Source organism: Mus caroli, unplaced genomic scaffold (genome assembly GCF_978045245.1).
Source record: "Mus caroli unplaced genomic scaffold, Mus_caroli_1 scaffold_13, whole genome shotgun sequence".
NCBI lineage: Eukaryota > Metazoa > Chordata > Mammalia > Rodentia > Muridae > Mus > Mus caroli.
This window is the reverse complement of record NW_028227268.1, coordinates 64,412,145-64,427,965: the sequence shown is the minus strand read 5'-3', so window position 1 is coordinate 64,427,965 and position 15,821 is coordinate 64,412,145. Positions and strand designations below refer to the sequence as shown.

Genomic DNA, 15,821 nt, shown 5'->3' with positions numbered 1-15,821 from the left:
TTAGCAGGAGTTCCCCCACTCCCACCCCAGCCACCACCACCGTGGATGTTCACAGGCTGTGTTTCCTTTTCCTTCAGGTCTCACATCTTGAAACTCCTCCACGGCCATCTTTGCATGAGGTCCTCTGGTTCATGGTCCCCACCACATACTTCCTTTGGCAGATTTTGGGGGTCACTGTCCTGTTTTCTACACATCACTGAGACTCTTAGACATAGAGTTTCTCATTCAAGTGTCTATATACTGCCCTTTGGTGATTGTTTACACAGAATTTTAAAATTCTGCGGGGTTTTTAACCTTTACCATCTGTCCCTGCTCCTCACCAAACTCTCCCGTGCACTTTCCCGGTGCCTCCATGTCTTCTGTGCTCATTATCTGTCCTCCATCTGGAGACTCTGCTCAGCCTTCTCACCCAGAAGTGGAGGCTGAAGCCCCCTGTGATCCGCTGTGCTAAGCTCATGTGCCAATTCCTCTTCCAAGTCTCAGCCCCAGTGTGTCTGACTGTGGTCACCTCTGGAAGCTCAAGTCAGAAGTTGATTTGTCTCCATCCCACCCCTGTATTGCTCTTCCCTTCCAGACCAGAGCATCCGTTAATGTAAAGTCTTTCTTCCCTGGCTTTTTATGTACCCTGTCAGACAGTAGCACTGACCTGGTATAGGTCAAGGGATCAAAATATCTGCAAGCCTAATGAATAGATAGATTAGTGGACAAGACTAGCCCAGACCTCCTAAATATCATCTGAGTTAAGAAAATAGCTCATATCTTCAATCTCAGGACCCAGGAGACAGAGGCAGGTAGAACTCTTTGAGTTCAAGGTAATCCTTGTTTACCTAGTGAGTTCCAGGCTAGCCAAGGCAATATACAGACTCTCTAAACAAACAAACAAACAAACAAACAAACATATTGTCAGGCGATGATGGCACACTCCTTTAATTCCAGCATTCGGGAAGCAGAGGCAGGTGGATCTCTGAGTTCGAGGCTAGCCTGGTCTACAGAGGGAGCTCCAGGAGAGTCAGGGTTACACAGATAACCCTGTCTCAAACAGAACAAAACACACAAATGAAGAAGAAGAGGGAGAGGAGATAGAAAAGGGGGAAACAGAGGAGGAAAGGAAGGAAAGCAAGCAAGGAAGGAAACAACAAATTGGACAATAAGTGAAGCCTCGAATCCCAAGACGGAAAGATCTCTGGATCCCCTTTTCCTCCCTGTCTTTTTTGTTTGTTTATTTCTTTTTTAGAAAGTCCCTAATTAAACCACCTTAAAATTCCAGGTTATAAAAGAAGAAATGCTTGGCACTGCAGACGCTTTTACTTATTCGTTTTTACCGCGAGGACACTTCAGACTTTTATCTTTTTCCATTCATTCTTTGTACGGTTATTGGATAACATCAGACTCTGGGTCTAAAAGGCCAGTTTAGCAGTGCTTTAGAGGAACTTCTGTGCCCAAGCTCAAACTAAACCAAATCCTAGTGCTTGAGGCACAGTGTGTGCAGGGTCCCTACGTAGTGAGGGCACTTCCTTTCACTCTGGCTCTGTAGACCCCACACTTGGTTCTCAGGATTTTTCTCACGGCCTCTTTAAAGTCTTTGTTCCTCAGGCTGTAGATAACTGGGTTCAGCAGTGGAGTGACCACAGTGTAGAAGACAGAAATGACCTTGTTGAGTTCCGGTGACAGATGTGCATTTGGGCGCACATACATGGAGATCATGGTCCCGTAGTAGATGGTGACCACAGCCAGGTGGGAACCACATGTAGAAAACGTCTTCATCCTGCCGGAAGTGGAGGGGATTCTCAGAATGGAGGACACTATGAAAACGTAGGACACCAGAGTTAGGAGGAAACAGATGCATAGCACAGCGATGGACAGGACAAAGATGGCCATTTCTGTCACATAGACGCTGGAGCAGGACAGCTGGATTAACGGAGGGAGGTCACAGAAGAAATGGTTGATGCGGTTGGGCCCACAGAAGTCCAACTTAGAAATCAGGAGGGAAGGCAGGAAGCCCGTACCCACCCCTGTCACCCAGGAGACTGTTACCAGAGCAGCGCAGGTGTCAGGGCTCATGAGAAGAGAGTAGTGGAGCGGGTGGCAGATGGCCAGGTACCGGTCATAAGCCATTGCGGCAAGGAGGAAACACTCGGTAGCACCAAAAAACACAAAGAAGTACAGCTGGGCCATGCAGGCAGGGAAGGACAGCATGTGTCCCCAGGAGGCCAGGTTGGACAGCAGCAGGGGTACCGTGGTGGATGTGTACCAGATCTCCAGGAAGGACAGATGTTGGAGGAAAGTGTACATGGGCGCGCGCAGGCGCGGATCCTCACTCACCACGCCGATGATCACCATGTTGCCTGTGATGGTGAGGAGATAGAAGCACAGGAAGATGGCAAAGAGGAGGGACTGCCACTCAAGAAGGTTCTGGAATCCTAAGAGCTGAAACTCCGTGACCTTGGATAGGTTTTGGGGCTCCATTTTCTGTGAAGGCAGAACACATTTTGAAAAAACAGTTCGTACAAGGCATAAGACGTTTGTAACGTTTGATGTCGAAGGTCCGGGGGTTTGATGTTTAGGGTCCAAGGGTCGGTCCTCCAGTAGTTTGCAACTTATCACGTTAATTATGTGTTTCTTCCCTTCTGTATTGTTTCCTTTTACAGGATTATTTTAATGATGTATGCGTAGAGTGTTCGTCTGACAAAATGAAACTTCTAGGAGGAAGGGTTTGTTCCGGCCCAAAGACGGCTGGTAGTTTGTCAACGTGGGGAGGGTGTGGCAGTAGGAGGGGGAGGTACCATTGTCTCCACAGTCTGGGGTGGGGGAGGGGGCTCACTGCTCAGCTTTCTCCTTTGCATTTATCCAAGACTCCAGATCAGTTCGTGGTGCTGTAGTCAGGGAGTCTTCTCAGCTCAACTGACCTAATCTTGAAACTCCCTGCCAGACACGCTCACAGACCTGTCTGATAATCTAGATGTCAAATTGACAATGAAATTACATGCAGGTTTTCAGAGGGACAGATGTGTTAACTCCAGCTTTTACACATTTTGTTTATTTGTTGTTGTTGTTGTTGTTTTTATTTGGGGGGGCACAGGGTCTCACTAGGTATCCAGGCTGGCTTGCCTCAACCAGTCATGAGCTGAGATCAAAGGTGCCCACCACCACACCCAACGTTTTCAGCCACATTTAAAGTAGCAAGCTAAATGTAGATATTAAATCTTGAAAAGAGATTTATCAAGGTCTGTTTCTTTGCAGTTTGTGAAATACTGAAGTCTCAGATCCAAAGACATAAGGAGAAGACACATATGTAGTAGCACACACACAGAAGGACAGAAGGACAGACAGAAGGAGGCAACTGCAATGACCTGAGGTGATAGGTGAGGTAGGCAAAGTGGGAGCTCTGCTTCATAGCAACATATCAAAAATAAAATGTCCTACCTTAAGTGTACATATTTGTGCTTGACATCAATAACATTGGGAAAAAAATCTCAGAAACTGACAAACCTAGCAAAACTTGATTAAAACCATGTAGAAGAAAAGGGAAAGAAAATGAACTCTGGGGTCCTGGGGACTTCTGTTCATTCTTCCTTAAATAACGTCTTACTGACAGTCTACTATGTGTGTATGAGTGTATGAGTATGTAAGCATGTACTTATGTGTGAGCATGTACATATATGTATATGTGTGAGCATGTGTGTGTATGTACATGTGTGTGTATATGTGTGAGCATGTGGTGAGCATGATGGTTGTATGTATGTGTGTGTATATGTGTGAGTGTGCATATGTGTGAGTGTATATATGTATGAGTGTGTGTGTGAGCACATGTGAGTGTATGTATGTATGAGCATGTGTGAGTGTATTGTGTGCGTGTAGCTTAGTGATCAGTTAATTTATTTCTCACTCTCACAAAGGCCCTTCTTACCCATTAGCTAACACACTCCCCACTCTGACCCTTCCATCAATATCCAACATGACAGACACCTTGCACTTTTATTTAATTCTTTGTCAAATACAGCAAAAGTCCACACCCACCTGCCGTGCCTGAGCTCTGTGCCTCTAACAGAGTAGGATCCAGCAAAAGTGCTAATGTGGTGGGAGCCAACAAAAAGTGTTGTCACCTTAAAAAGCAGGAGGGACTGGGGAGATGGCTTGGCAGCTAAGAGTGTATAATGCCCACGCAGAAGACTGGAGTTCAGTTCCCAGCACCAAATCAAACAGCTCACAACTGCCTATAACTCCAGCTCCAGGGGATCCAGTGTCTTCTTTTGGCCTCTGCAGTCACCTCTATACACACACACACACACTCTCACACACACACACACACTCTTACACACACACAGAGAGACAGACACACACACACACATACAGAGAGAGAGAGAGAGAGAGAGAGAGAGAGAGAGAGAGAGAGAGAGAGAGAGAAAGAGAATTAACATAAAATACATCTTTAGAATTCACAGACAGAAACCCCATGTGCCTGGTCTGCAGAGCACCCACACCTTGTTTCTCCCCCTTCACCTGCTCACTTCTGCAGTCTCCCCAGGGATATTTCATTCTATTCTGATCTGTTCTCCCATATCTAAGAGGCCATTGTCTTTCTCTCTCCCCAGTGGAAGGCCTGCAGTGAGATGTCTGTGAACACTGCATCCTTCCACTCTCACTCAGGTCACCCCTACCCTCCTGAGGAAGCAGCTTGCCTGTCGTCTCTTAGCTTCTGAAAGGTCAGGCAGCTCTCCCACTGTCCTCCATGGACTCAGTGGTTGCCACCTCTCTGCTGCATTTCTTCTTGTCAACCAAAAAGCCGCTGTTTGCTTCCCTTTTCAAAATAGCAAAGAAGGCTCTTGAAGCTAATGTTTTCCAAACACTGCCTATGTTACCTCATTTCCCCAAATGCCTTCCTGGGGGTGTGTGGCTTTCTCTAGCTGGGCCTATTCCCTTATCCACAGCAGTCAGGGCTTTTCTGTCACCTCTGCTCCTCAAGGACCCTCCATGTCCCTCCTGACCTCCCCCAAACTGCCCTCATTCTCAGTCTTCTTCTGTCATTACCGCCTCACAGCTCACTGACCTCCCCCTCTGTCTGACCCACTGGTCACTCAGTATTCATACCCACATGCTCCAGACCAGCCTCTGCATCTGCATCTGCATCTGCATCTGCGTAGCCATAGGTCTGGGCGCCTCCCAGTCCGCTCATCCTTCTGCTGCTTGCAACCTTTAACGGTTTACTTAGACGTGGTCTAGGGATAGAAGCCAGAGCTCCCTTCCTCTTGACTCTCAATCCAGTCTTGGCTCTTGACTCTCAGGTTCATGAACAAGGCTAGCCATGGGGTTTGTAGTGACAATTGCTGTGTTTGGAACACACACTAGTCTCATCAGCATCAGCATCTGAGCCTCCTCTTAAACTGACTCTCCTCAGTACCTTTAGCAGCACGCATGTCTCCCTCAGTGCCCATTGTCTTCCACCCCACTGAAGATGCCTCACCTCCCTCTGCCTTCTTATTCAGGACAGGATTTGTGGTGTTAGATATCTCAGACTCGATACTAGATTATTTTTTTTGTTATATCAGCTAACTCTAGATGCAAAGATTCCTAATTCCTGTCTACTCTCTGTTCTACAAGGCTTGTCCTGTGAAGAAAGTGCCACCCCCTCTCTCTCCTACATCTTTGCAATGTTGTCTTTTGCACTTCTCATGTCTAATCCACAGTACCCCAAAAGGTAACTGAACTAAAAATTTAAACCACAGGCAGATCATACCGAGAGCAAGAGGAGGTCATGGCTGCCAGTCAGCTTAGTCACCCCTAGGCACAGGCTCTTCTGTTAATTTGCCATATTGGTTCTTCATCTCTGATGTATGACGTATGCTTAGTTGGTTCTGTTTTCTCCTTACATGTTTGGGTCACCCACTGGAAACACCACATTCAGGTGGCCCTGCATTTTTTTTTTTTTTTACTATCTTTAAATCTGTTGTCAGGAGTGTTCTCCCTGGTGTTGCATGTGTGTGAACCACGACCTTCAGTCCACATGGATGGCAGTGTTCTCAAGCAGGGGGATGTGACTGAAGGACTGTTGAGTTTATCTATACTTACAAATTCTCTTGGTGAATCAACTACGTCATCTCTAAACAAATGATCCTTTCTTACCTTAGCTTCCTCTTGCTTTCCAGTAAGTGTGTCACTAATGGGCTCATTATAATGGACAATAAACACATTTTAAAAGAATAATTTAGAGTTAAGGAGGGATGGTCTGCAGGCTAATGAGGCCACAGTGACATCGCACTAATATACACTGAGGCTGCTGGAAAGTCAGCTTGGGTTCCCATTAATTGAAGTCCCTCCACAATACACACATGCTTCAGATACAATCTGCTCATCACCTACTAAAACACAGGTCTCTTGAAAGGTGACTGCTTCCAAATGGACTTGATTTGCACTGAGCTAGAGAAACGCTTCTGCCTTCCAAAATGCTGTGTTCTGAAGCCCTGGGTCAATAGTGTAACCTCAGCTTAATTAGGTGTGGCTCCCCTTTATACAAAGTCAACACAATCAAGAATGTTACTGGCCCTTGCAGCCCTACATATAGTAAAATAAGCAGCCTCTCAACTTCCCAAGTCCTCTGTTGGAGTTACTTTTCTGCTATTATGGTTTAATTTTCTGGTTAGTTGAGGCACAATGATCTGTTCTTTCATATAAACAGAGCATGTGTCTGGGCTGGAACTGCCACTGTCATGAAGAGTAACACACTGGAGTCAGCATAACTTTAAAATCTAACATTCATCATCCAAGCCCCCAATAATAGTAGTATGTGCACTGAACAGAAACATACCATGTTATCTCCAGAAGGCAGTTTCACCTCCATGTCCATGCTGCTCCCGCATACCTTCCCCTCTGAGCAGAGCCCAGAGGCCTGAGGGCCAAGCTTCCCCTTGCTGGGATGAGTGCTGGGTTTCTATGGTGAGGTCTGGGATCTGCCATCTCCTGCTGCTCTTGGATGCTGAGGGAACCAGACTTCTCCTTTCAATAGACCTGGGTTTCCTGGAGACAGGGCCCTTCTGAGACCCTTGCTCCCAAGACAGTCTTGCATAATTTCCCAATCAAGAGGGTAAATAATAAGAATCTCCTGCTAAGACCCAGCTCTGCCCAGGAGCCCTCAATGACAAAGCTCGAGGGAGAGATGCCACAGTTTCATTCTCTTTGGAATCAACTTTTTCAAATTTTGAAATTAGAGTAGATCCCACTAATTTTGACCTAAGACTTCTGTCAACCAAAAAGGTGTTTCACGTAAGCCCAGTGGTCCTAGGGTTATGATGAACCTTTTGAAGGCAGTGTAAGGTTTGCATTTGGTTGAGTGGCATCTCACTGTCCTACTATCATTGCCAATAAGGTTAAATAGTTATACAACTACAAAGGAATTAGCTCATCAGTTAGACAGCTCTGTGCCCGAAATCATCATGCCTACGAATGCTAGGTCATGCAGCAGAAAGACCTGGCCTGGGGGTGATACTCAAGGACGCTTTGGAAGGGGAACTGGAAAAGGGATGGCCTTGCTTTTCAATTAATTAATTATTTCATGCATATGGGTACACTGTCATTGTCTTCAGACACACCAAAAGAGGGATTTGAATTCCATTACAGATGGTTGTGAGCCACCATGTGGTTGCTGGGATTTGAACTCAGGACCTCTGGAAGAGCAGTCAGTGCTCTTAACCACTGAGCCATCTCTCCAGCCCCAAGGGATGATCTCAGACTCATCTGTATCATCTGTAATATAGAAGGACTTGAAATAAAAGCTGACTGGATGAAGAACTGTACCACTGAGAAGAGCTAGTTTATTAATATTTCTAGTCAAAAATGAATGCATACATTTTAATTTAAAAGAAAGTGTATTAAGAGGCTCTATTGAGACAACTTCTCAGGCTGACCCTGAACTCTTTCTCCTTCTGTCCCTAGAGGTGAGATGACAGGTACATGCCCCCGTCCCCGACTACTTCTGAAGATTCAAAACCATTCATTCATTCATTCATTCATTCAACCAATGAGAATGCGTTTGACACGTATGAATGCCTGGGGCTCTTTCAGACGTTAGGTACATCAGCACCCCGTGGTGATATAGGCTGCCTTGTTTATTGTTTAGTGTGGTGGTGTGCACTACTTTCAAAATAGTTTGATCTGTGAGTACAGCCTTCATAAAATTCAGAGGAGGAAGTAAAATGTAAGCAAATCTACAACCTTTGAAATACCCATAGTTCTGTGCTCCAAAGCCAAGCACCTGTGTTCCACATATGAGGTTGTCAGTTGGATTATAAGATAACATCCACCTTGCTCCTTTTGTGACCACATTTACCCTAGGGGTCTTTTTTTTTTTTTTAAGGAAAAGCCCTAACATGCTTAAATCTTGTAATTGTTTACTGCCATGGCATTGTGGGTATTATTATGACTGATCTAGATGCAGTTAAGGAGTGTGTAGTTGTTCACACTGTGGAGGGAGCTTCTCGTGTCTGACACCATCCAGGCCTAAGATCTGCATCCTGGCAGAGAGGGATGTAATGAAGCCTGTGAAGCCAGCCATGTACTCCTGTCAGCTGCAGAGACAGAACAATAGAGTTGCATTCGGGTCAACAGAAGCTGGAGAAGCAGACACAGGAGGGTCCTGGGGTTTACAAAGTCACAGTCCAGCCCTGAACCAGAGCCAGACAAAGGGACCTAGAGGTTGGCCATGTAGGTAGAGCGCTCAGACATCAGGACTCCCAGAGGTGTGACAGGGAGAGAGGGTGTCAAGATGCTGACAGACAGGTTGTCACAGGCCTTCTCTTTCCTGGGGCAAGAAGGAGAGATTGGATGGTTACACATCACCTCTTAGAAGGAAGTGGATGGTTTTGAGTGGGCATGGGGAGGCCTGAAGTCTGGTTAGATGGCTTAGCAGGGACTTACTAATGACCTGAATTCAATCCCTGTGTCCCATGGAATTGAAGGAGAGAACTAACTCCCATAAGGAGTCCACCTGGTATATGCACAGAAACACACACACACACACACACACACACACAGAGAGAGAGAGAGAGAGAGAGAGAGAGAGACAGAGACAGAGACAGAGACAGAGACAGAGACAGAGACAGAGAGACAGACAGAGACAGAGAGACAGACAGAGACAGAGAGACAGACAGAGACAGAGAGAGAAAGAGGGCAGGTTTAATTCACAATGAAAAAAACAAACACCATAAGCTGTTAGTCAGAGAATTAAGTCATCCTGGTCCCCACATCTTAAGGTCACGAGAAAGAAAGATGTACATTAAAGAGTGGTTGCAACACGTTCTCATGACATTATTAGTAACTTAATATCAAACCTTGATGTAATAATGTGTAATTACTGTTCTATTGCCCTGGGGTTCCTCTAATCTGTTTTCCCATCACATATCCAAAGCAACAGTACCAATGGCCATGGCCTTTGAAACCATGAGCCAAAATAAACATTTCCTTCATAAGTTAATAACCGCAGGCATTTTAATCACAATACTGGAAAGCTAACTCACTCATAGACATGCAAACTCCCTACAGTACCATAGTTCCATCCAGACTATGGAGGCCATATATGTAAATGTGACTTTTCCTCCCCTCTCTAAATGTAGGATGTGGGAGAGTCGTGTCTGATCTAGTCAGGAAGCATGGAGAGTGAAGACATCGCTGTAGCTCAGAGTGTCGTGCATTAAGCTAGGGGCACAGCGTCTCTCCTGATGCTGTATTTCATTTCTTAAGTCTGTGCTCTGGAAGCTTCTAGATCATTCGTTTATGGTAAAGGGAGAATGGTCTAAGGCTTTAGAACTACATGAAAATGAAAAGAAGAAGAGTTATTTCATCTGATGCAGAAAAAGAGAGATAAACAGATTGCTTAGAGAGAGGTATTGAAGCCTAGTGGTGGTGGTGGAGGAGGAGATAGCAGGAGAGGTGGCACAAGTCTTTAACCCCAGCACTAGGGAGGCAGAGGTAGACATATTTCGGTGAATTTGAGTCTAGTTTGGTGTACAAAGTGAGTTCCAGGACAGGACAGCAAGGGCTGTTACACAGAGTATCGTCCCACCCACCCCACCCCACCCCCTCCAAAAAAAAAAAAAAAGGAATAGAAAGAGGAACTGAATTAAATGGGTTTACAAGAGTTAATATGTTAACTTACTGCACATTTTAAATGCATTTTTGACGGTCTAAACATGTATCCCAGACTGACTGGGAACTTCCTGTGTAGACCAGGTTGGCCTCAAAACCAGAGATCTGCCTGCTTCTGACTCCCAGTTATTGGGATTAGAGTTGCATGTCACCACTCAGAGCTATACACACATTCATAGATGTCATTGGCAGCTTGAGACTTTAGATACATACATTTAAGTGTAAGGGGAAGGAGGCCCTAAGGCTCAGGCTTTTGGTTGTTCAGAAGTGTGCTGTACTTAGGCACCATACAAGCAATAATGATTCCAACAGGCGGGAGAGACAGCCATGCACTTTCCAGAATGTTATTCTATGATCTCATAGACAAGAAGAACTTTATTTGTTTGTTTGTTTGTTTACCTATCTGTACTAATTAGATGCAGACTGATGACCAAATCTCAGTGCAGCTTTGCCAGTGTGAGGACAGAAGAGGAGGTTTTTCTAAAAGTCAGATTCTCTCCTCAAAGCCCACCTGCACCTGCCTCAGAAGCCATACCAACACCGCTCTTACTCGGACTCTGCCTGAGAAACCTAGAGTCAGAAACTGTGGCTGGTGGGAGAATTATCTTCAGGCATCACTTCCTTGCTTTGTCTATAAGGAACGCAGTGAGGACGGACTCTGCATCGTGGGCGTGTATCTGTAGTGTGGACGCGCTGGTGTGTGCACCGTCTGGCAGCATCTTCCCCGGAGAGCAATCGATAACACCGGAATCTTAGTGCTTCTTAGTATTCCAAGGGACGATTTGGGTGCCAGTGCTGCTGTTGATTTAGAACCATTCTCTGAAATCAAGCAAATGACGCAAACCACTGTTAAATTAAAACAAAGAGCCATCGAAGAAAGATGCCCAGTGTGGGGGATCAACAGTTACCCCTTTCCAGACAGTCACCTCATGGAATCACAGGTGATTTGCTATTGTCTTCATGAGCCACTTGGTGCCTAATTAGAAGGTCTCATGTTTGAATATCCCATGTTGAATTCACAATAGAGGAGAGAACTTCAGAACAATTAGACCCTGCAGACAATCGAATGCGTACCCCAAAGGTCTGTGCTTCCTTTTCTTCTCCCCAGTGGGTTAATCTGACTGCGGCGCCAGGTCTGGAGGAGCAGCAGTTAAGAATCTGAATTAAAAAAAAAAAAACGAATTAAAAAGGAAAGGAAAGAACATGACTGCTCCAAGGTACCATGGAAACGAAAGTTTACTGTAGATAAAAGGGAGACATAATCAGAGGCAAGGACATCTGGGAGAGTCCAGAATAAATATGACCAGGCTGAGCTGGGCCATGTGGGGAAACAGGGAGGGGAATGGAGAAAGGAAAGAAGGAACCCAGGCACAGCAACCAGGAGGCCAAAGGTACCAAAGGGTGGTAATGAAAATATTGGGAAGGGCAGCCCAGCCCAGCCCAACCCAGCACCAGAGCTGGTGAGTTTAGGGTAGAGGGCAGGCTATGCCAACCCTACCCGGTAACAAGTAGGGACTGAGGGATGCTGGGAGAACCTGGAGGCCAAGTTTCCTTTAATTTATTAATAGGCATCTCAGCTGTTTGTACATGGAATCCGAATCTCCATCCACAATATACAGGAGCAAGCCTCCTAACAGATACAGTTTTAAGTCAGAGGATGGAGGCAGACAGGCTTGTATAACTCACCAGAGGCTCTGAAAGGGGATCGCAGAGCCTTGGGTGTGAATCTAGGTCTGCCTCAGCTTCAAAGCCAAGAATGCTGAGGAAAATTCTGGAATTTGCAGGTGCTGCAATAGTGATCTCAGCCTGCCCACCAGCAAAAATAAATGTTAACCTTACGATACCAGGCTTCTGGCCCAGCTATGGAGTCCAGAGCTAGTAAGCACTACCCACTAAGAGACCAGACACCATCCCCAAATCAGAGTGGTGAACTGGGGTAGAGAGCCGCCTCCACACGAAGCTGGGGAGATTTGGGGTACAGCTCCTTGGTCTGGTACTTTCTACCACCGTATTCATTGGGGATCTGCTTTCCTGACAAATTTGAGAGAGAGAGAGAGAGAGAGAGAGAGAGAGAGAGAGAGAGAGAGAGAGAGAGATTTTATTTTACTTCTAAAAGGAAAAAGCTACATTATATATGCTCTGTAATGGCTCGTGGGGCTGAATTCTGTCTTGTTTCTCAGAGAATGCTGAGGCTTGTTAGAGAGACCATCTTCAGCCATACTCCAAGGTTTCTCCCAATTTCACTTTCGCTCTTACACAGGAGGAAAAGACAAAGTGTTATATGAAGGGACTTTCTTTTCCTGGTTTCTATAAAGCAGATAGGTTTTATAGAGATTAATAAAGGGCTAATTATTTGGGCTAGTTGACGAAGGGTGGGAAGGACACTCTCCAGTAGGTCACTTGGTGAATGAGTGCTGGGGGCCCGAGCTAAGTGAAAGAATTTGGGCACAAAGTAACAGCTGTCGCCTGAGTCCCCTTGTGCAAAGTAAGCTAGGGTCATCATAAGCACGGAAAGAATGGGGTGCAGAGAGAAGTTCACTGTCCAGTGGGCACAGAGCTTCCAGTGGGCTGGAGGGGAAGAGCTTTAGAGAAAACCAACACATTACCAATACCTTCAGTGCCACTGAACTGTACTCTTAAATCTTAAACTGTATGCCTTTTAAATTTCAAATACTGAACTATTAAATGTACATTTGAGGTTTTAAACTTTGTAATGTACATCTATCACAATTTTTAAAATTAAGAGAACAATATGGGGTACAGTTGCTTAAATGAAAACTGAGGTCTTAAAAATAAAACAGGAAGGAAGGGACTTGCTGAGTTTGGTGGGGAGAGGGGGAGAGGGAGAAGGCAGAAGCGAGGGAGGGAGAGAGGGAGGGAGAGGGAGAGGGAGGGGGAAGGGGAGGAGGGAGAGAGAGAGAGAGAGAGAGAGAGAGAGAGAGAGAGAGAGAGAGAGAGAGAGAGAGAGAGAGAGAGAGAGAGAGAGAGAGAGAGAGAGAGCTCCCGCATACAAGCTGCTCAGGAGCATGCCCAAAACTAGAGAAGGAAACTCAACACCAGCTGTTGGGCACCGGGCTGTGGCTCCCCCTAGTGGCCCAGAGGTGGAACTAAGATGCCTTGGGCGCTCACTGGAGAGAACACGCTACTGTTCTGAAGCAGTGGAAGCCAGACCAAGGCCCCAGAGGAGCGAAGGTGGTTGGGGTACAGGTGTCAGCAAACTAATACAAGGACAGAGAAGACAAGACAGAGGTGGAAAGGAGGGGTAGAGAGAGAGGCACTTAGAAAAAGACTTAAAAGAACGAAGACCAAAGTGTGGACACTTTGCCCCTTCTTAGAAATGGGAACAAAACACCCATGGAAGGAGTTACAGAGACAAAATGTGAAGCTGTGACGAAAGGATGGACCATCTAGTGATTGCCATATGCAGGGATCCATCCCATAATCAGCTTCCAAACGCTGACACCATTGCATACACTAGCAAGAATTTGCTGAAAGGACCCAGATATAGCTGTCTCTTGTGAGACTATGCTGGGGCATAGCAAACACAGAAGTGGATGATCACAGTCAGCTATTGGATGGATCACACGGTCCACAATGGAGGAGCTTGAGAAATTACCCAAGGAGCTAAAGGGAACTGCAACCCTATAGGTGGAACAACAATATGAACTAACCAGTACCCCGGAGCTCTTGTCTCTAGCTGCATATGTATCAAAAGATGGCCTAATCGGCCATCACTGCAAAGAGAGGCCCATTGGACTTGCAAACTTTATATGCCCCAGTACAGGGGAACCCCAGGGCCAAAAAGGGGGAGTGGGTGGGTAGGGGATTGGGGGGATGGGTATGGGGGACTTTTGGGATAGCATTGAAAATGTAAACGAGGAAAATACCTAATAAAAAATAAATTAAAAAAAAAAAGAAAAAGACTTAAACTCATGAGCAAGCTTGTGGAGCTGGGGGTGGGGGTGATGCTGGGCTGCACGGGAGCACGCACATTACCAGAGGGAAAAGATCCTGAGAAAGTGTACATCTCAGTTAGGCCCCCCTCTCTTTAGAAAGCTAGGTGGTGCCGGGGATGTATTTCCACACACTGTATTGCAGCTCCTCTCATTCCTGTTCACCACAGACCTGGATGCGTGCCCTGTAAGAGAATCTCATGCAATTTCAAGAACATTGGGGCCAGATGGCTCAGTGGGTAAAGGTACTTCCTGCCAAGGCTATCAACCTGAGTTTGATCCCCTAAACACACATGCCGGAAGGAGTGAGCACTCTTAACAGCTGTCCTACAACCTACATATAAGTGTGCCATCACACACACACACACACACACAAAATATAACCAACCAATGTTTTTAAAAGAATAATGCTACAGCTCTCACCCTACAAGTCTGGGAGGGAAAACAGTTTTAAGTTCAGCAACTGAAAAGCTAGCACTGAGCTCGCCCATCCTGATGCCCCTGGTCCCAGAAGCATGCTGTCCCTACACTTCTCGTTAGCCTCCTAAGTAAAGAAGTCTGGCTTCGGGTGAGTCCCTAGGGCAGAGAGCTGTGGGTCCAGACATTTGCCTGATATGCTTTTCTGTCCCAAGATTGATCAAATACACACTACAGCATCTGTCTGAGTGATGGAGACAGAGAACAAGAACATTTGTGTACCCTGTGGAAAAGTGCAGATGGCCACCCTTGGACTCTCCCATGCAGGCTGTCTGGAATAGCCTGTGTTGATTCTGTTTGTCCACTTTCTTCTTTATTCTGTTCATATTTGTTGAATGACCATAGGCTCCTATCATCCTGTAAAATTTGGGTGTGTGTGTGTGTATGTGTAGCTCTAAACAAGATTGAGGGACGCCCTCAGTACTAACGTAGCTAGATTCTGATTCATCCTTCCTTTTGGGTTCCAATTTCTTTATCTTTCTCCAATTGTATACAGTTGCTATGTGGAAAACCTCTACTAAGTGTGTGGTACCTATTGAATACTCCGAGGAACCTTAGAGAGAATGACTTTAACACCATCATCCTTGTATGTGAGATGAAATGCAGCAGGGGACACAGACACCGTCTGCCCCAAGGCACTCAGTAAGATCCTTTCTGTCTGTAGCTAGCCTTACTTTGCTCCCTCTAAGCCTTCTGCCCTGCTTTCTCCTCTGATGTCACCATCTTTAGTGTTTTCTGCATTTAGTTCTGAAGACTCTGTTTCAATTATCCACTTAACCCTGAGACAGATGGCCTCGAGAACACTTTGACCCTGCACACCATCAAAGCTCCAAGCCAAGCTTTGCCTCAGTAAAGCTCTGCGAACCTCAGAGGAGCTTGCCAGGTCCTGAGTCACCAGCCGGGCCACTCCTTCCAAGTTTATTTGCTATTGTTTGTCAGGACCAGCCTTTCTGGAGGCTTCTTAGTCATCTGGATGTAGCCAGCCCCTCTGCCCAGGACACTTTGGGGGAGGGGGGGTCACACAGCTGGGAACAGGCACTTCGTCATTGCCAGCTTGTCTTCCTCTGTTAGCTCAGAGGCCTTTGAGGTCCAACCTCTGCGGCTGCATGTTGGAGTCCCATGCTATGGTCCTATGGGGGCTAGAAAGGAGCGTTTCTCCTGGTTAGTACTTGTTGTTGTGTTTGCCTGATTCTGAGATGGTTTTCACCAGCTGAGCACAAGGCTCCTGGAGGGATGAGGTCCAGCCTCCAGGCTTTT

The 15,821-nt window shown here is 46.1% G+C and overlaps 1 protein-coding gene across 1 annotated transcript; it reads right to left on the bottom strand.

The window, feature by feature from the left end:
* Positions 1-1,494: 1,494 nt before the first annotated feature.
* On the bottom strand, positions 1,495-2,466 carry Or11l1 (olfactory receptor family 11 subfamily L member 1). The gene has a single exon (XM_021177431.1). It carries the CDS (start codon positions 2,464-2,466, stop codon positions 1,495-1,497), a length of 972 nt encoding a protein of 323 aa, XP_021033090.1.
* Positions 2,467-15,821: the final 13,355 nt, after the last annotated feature.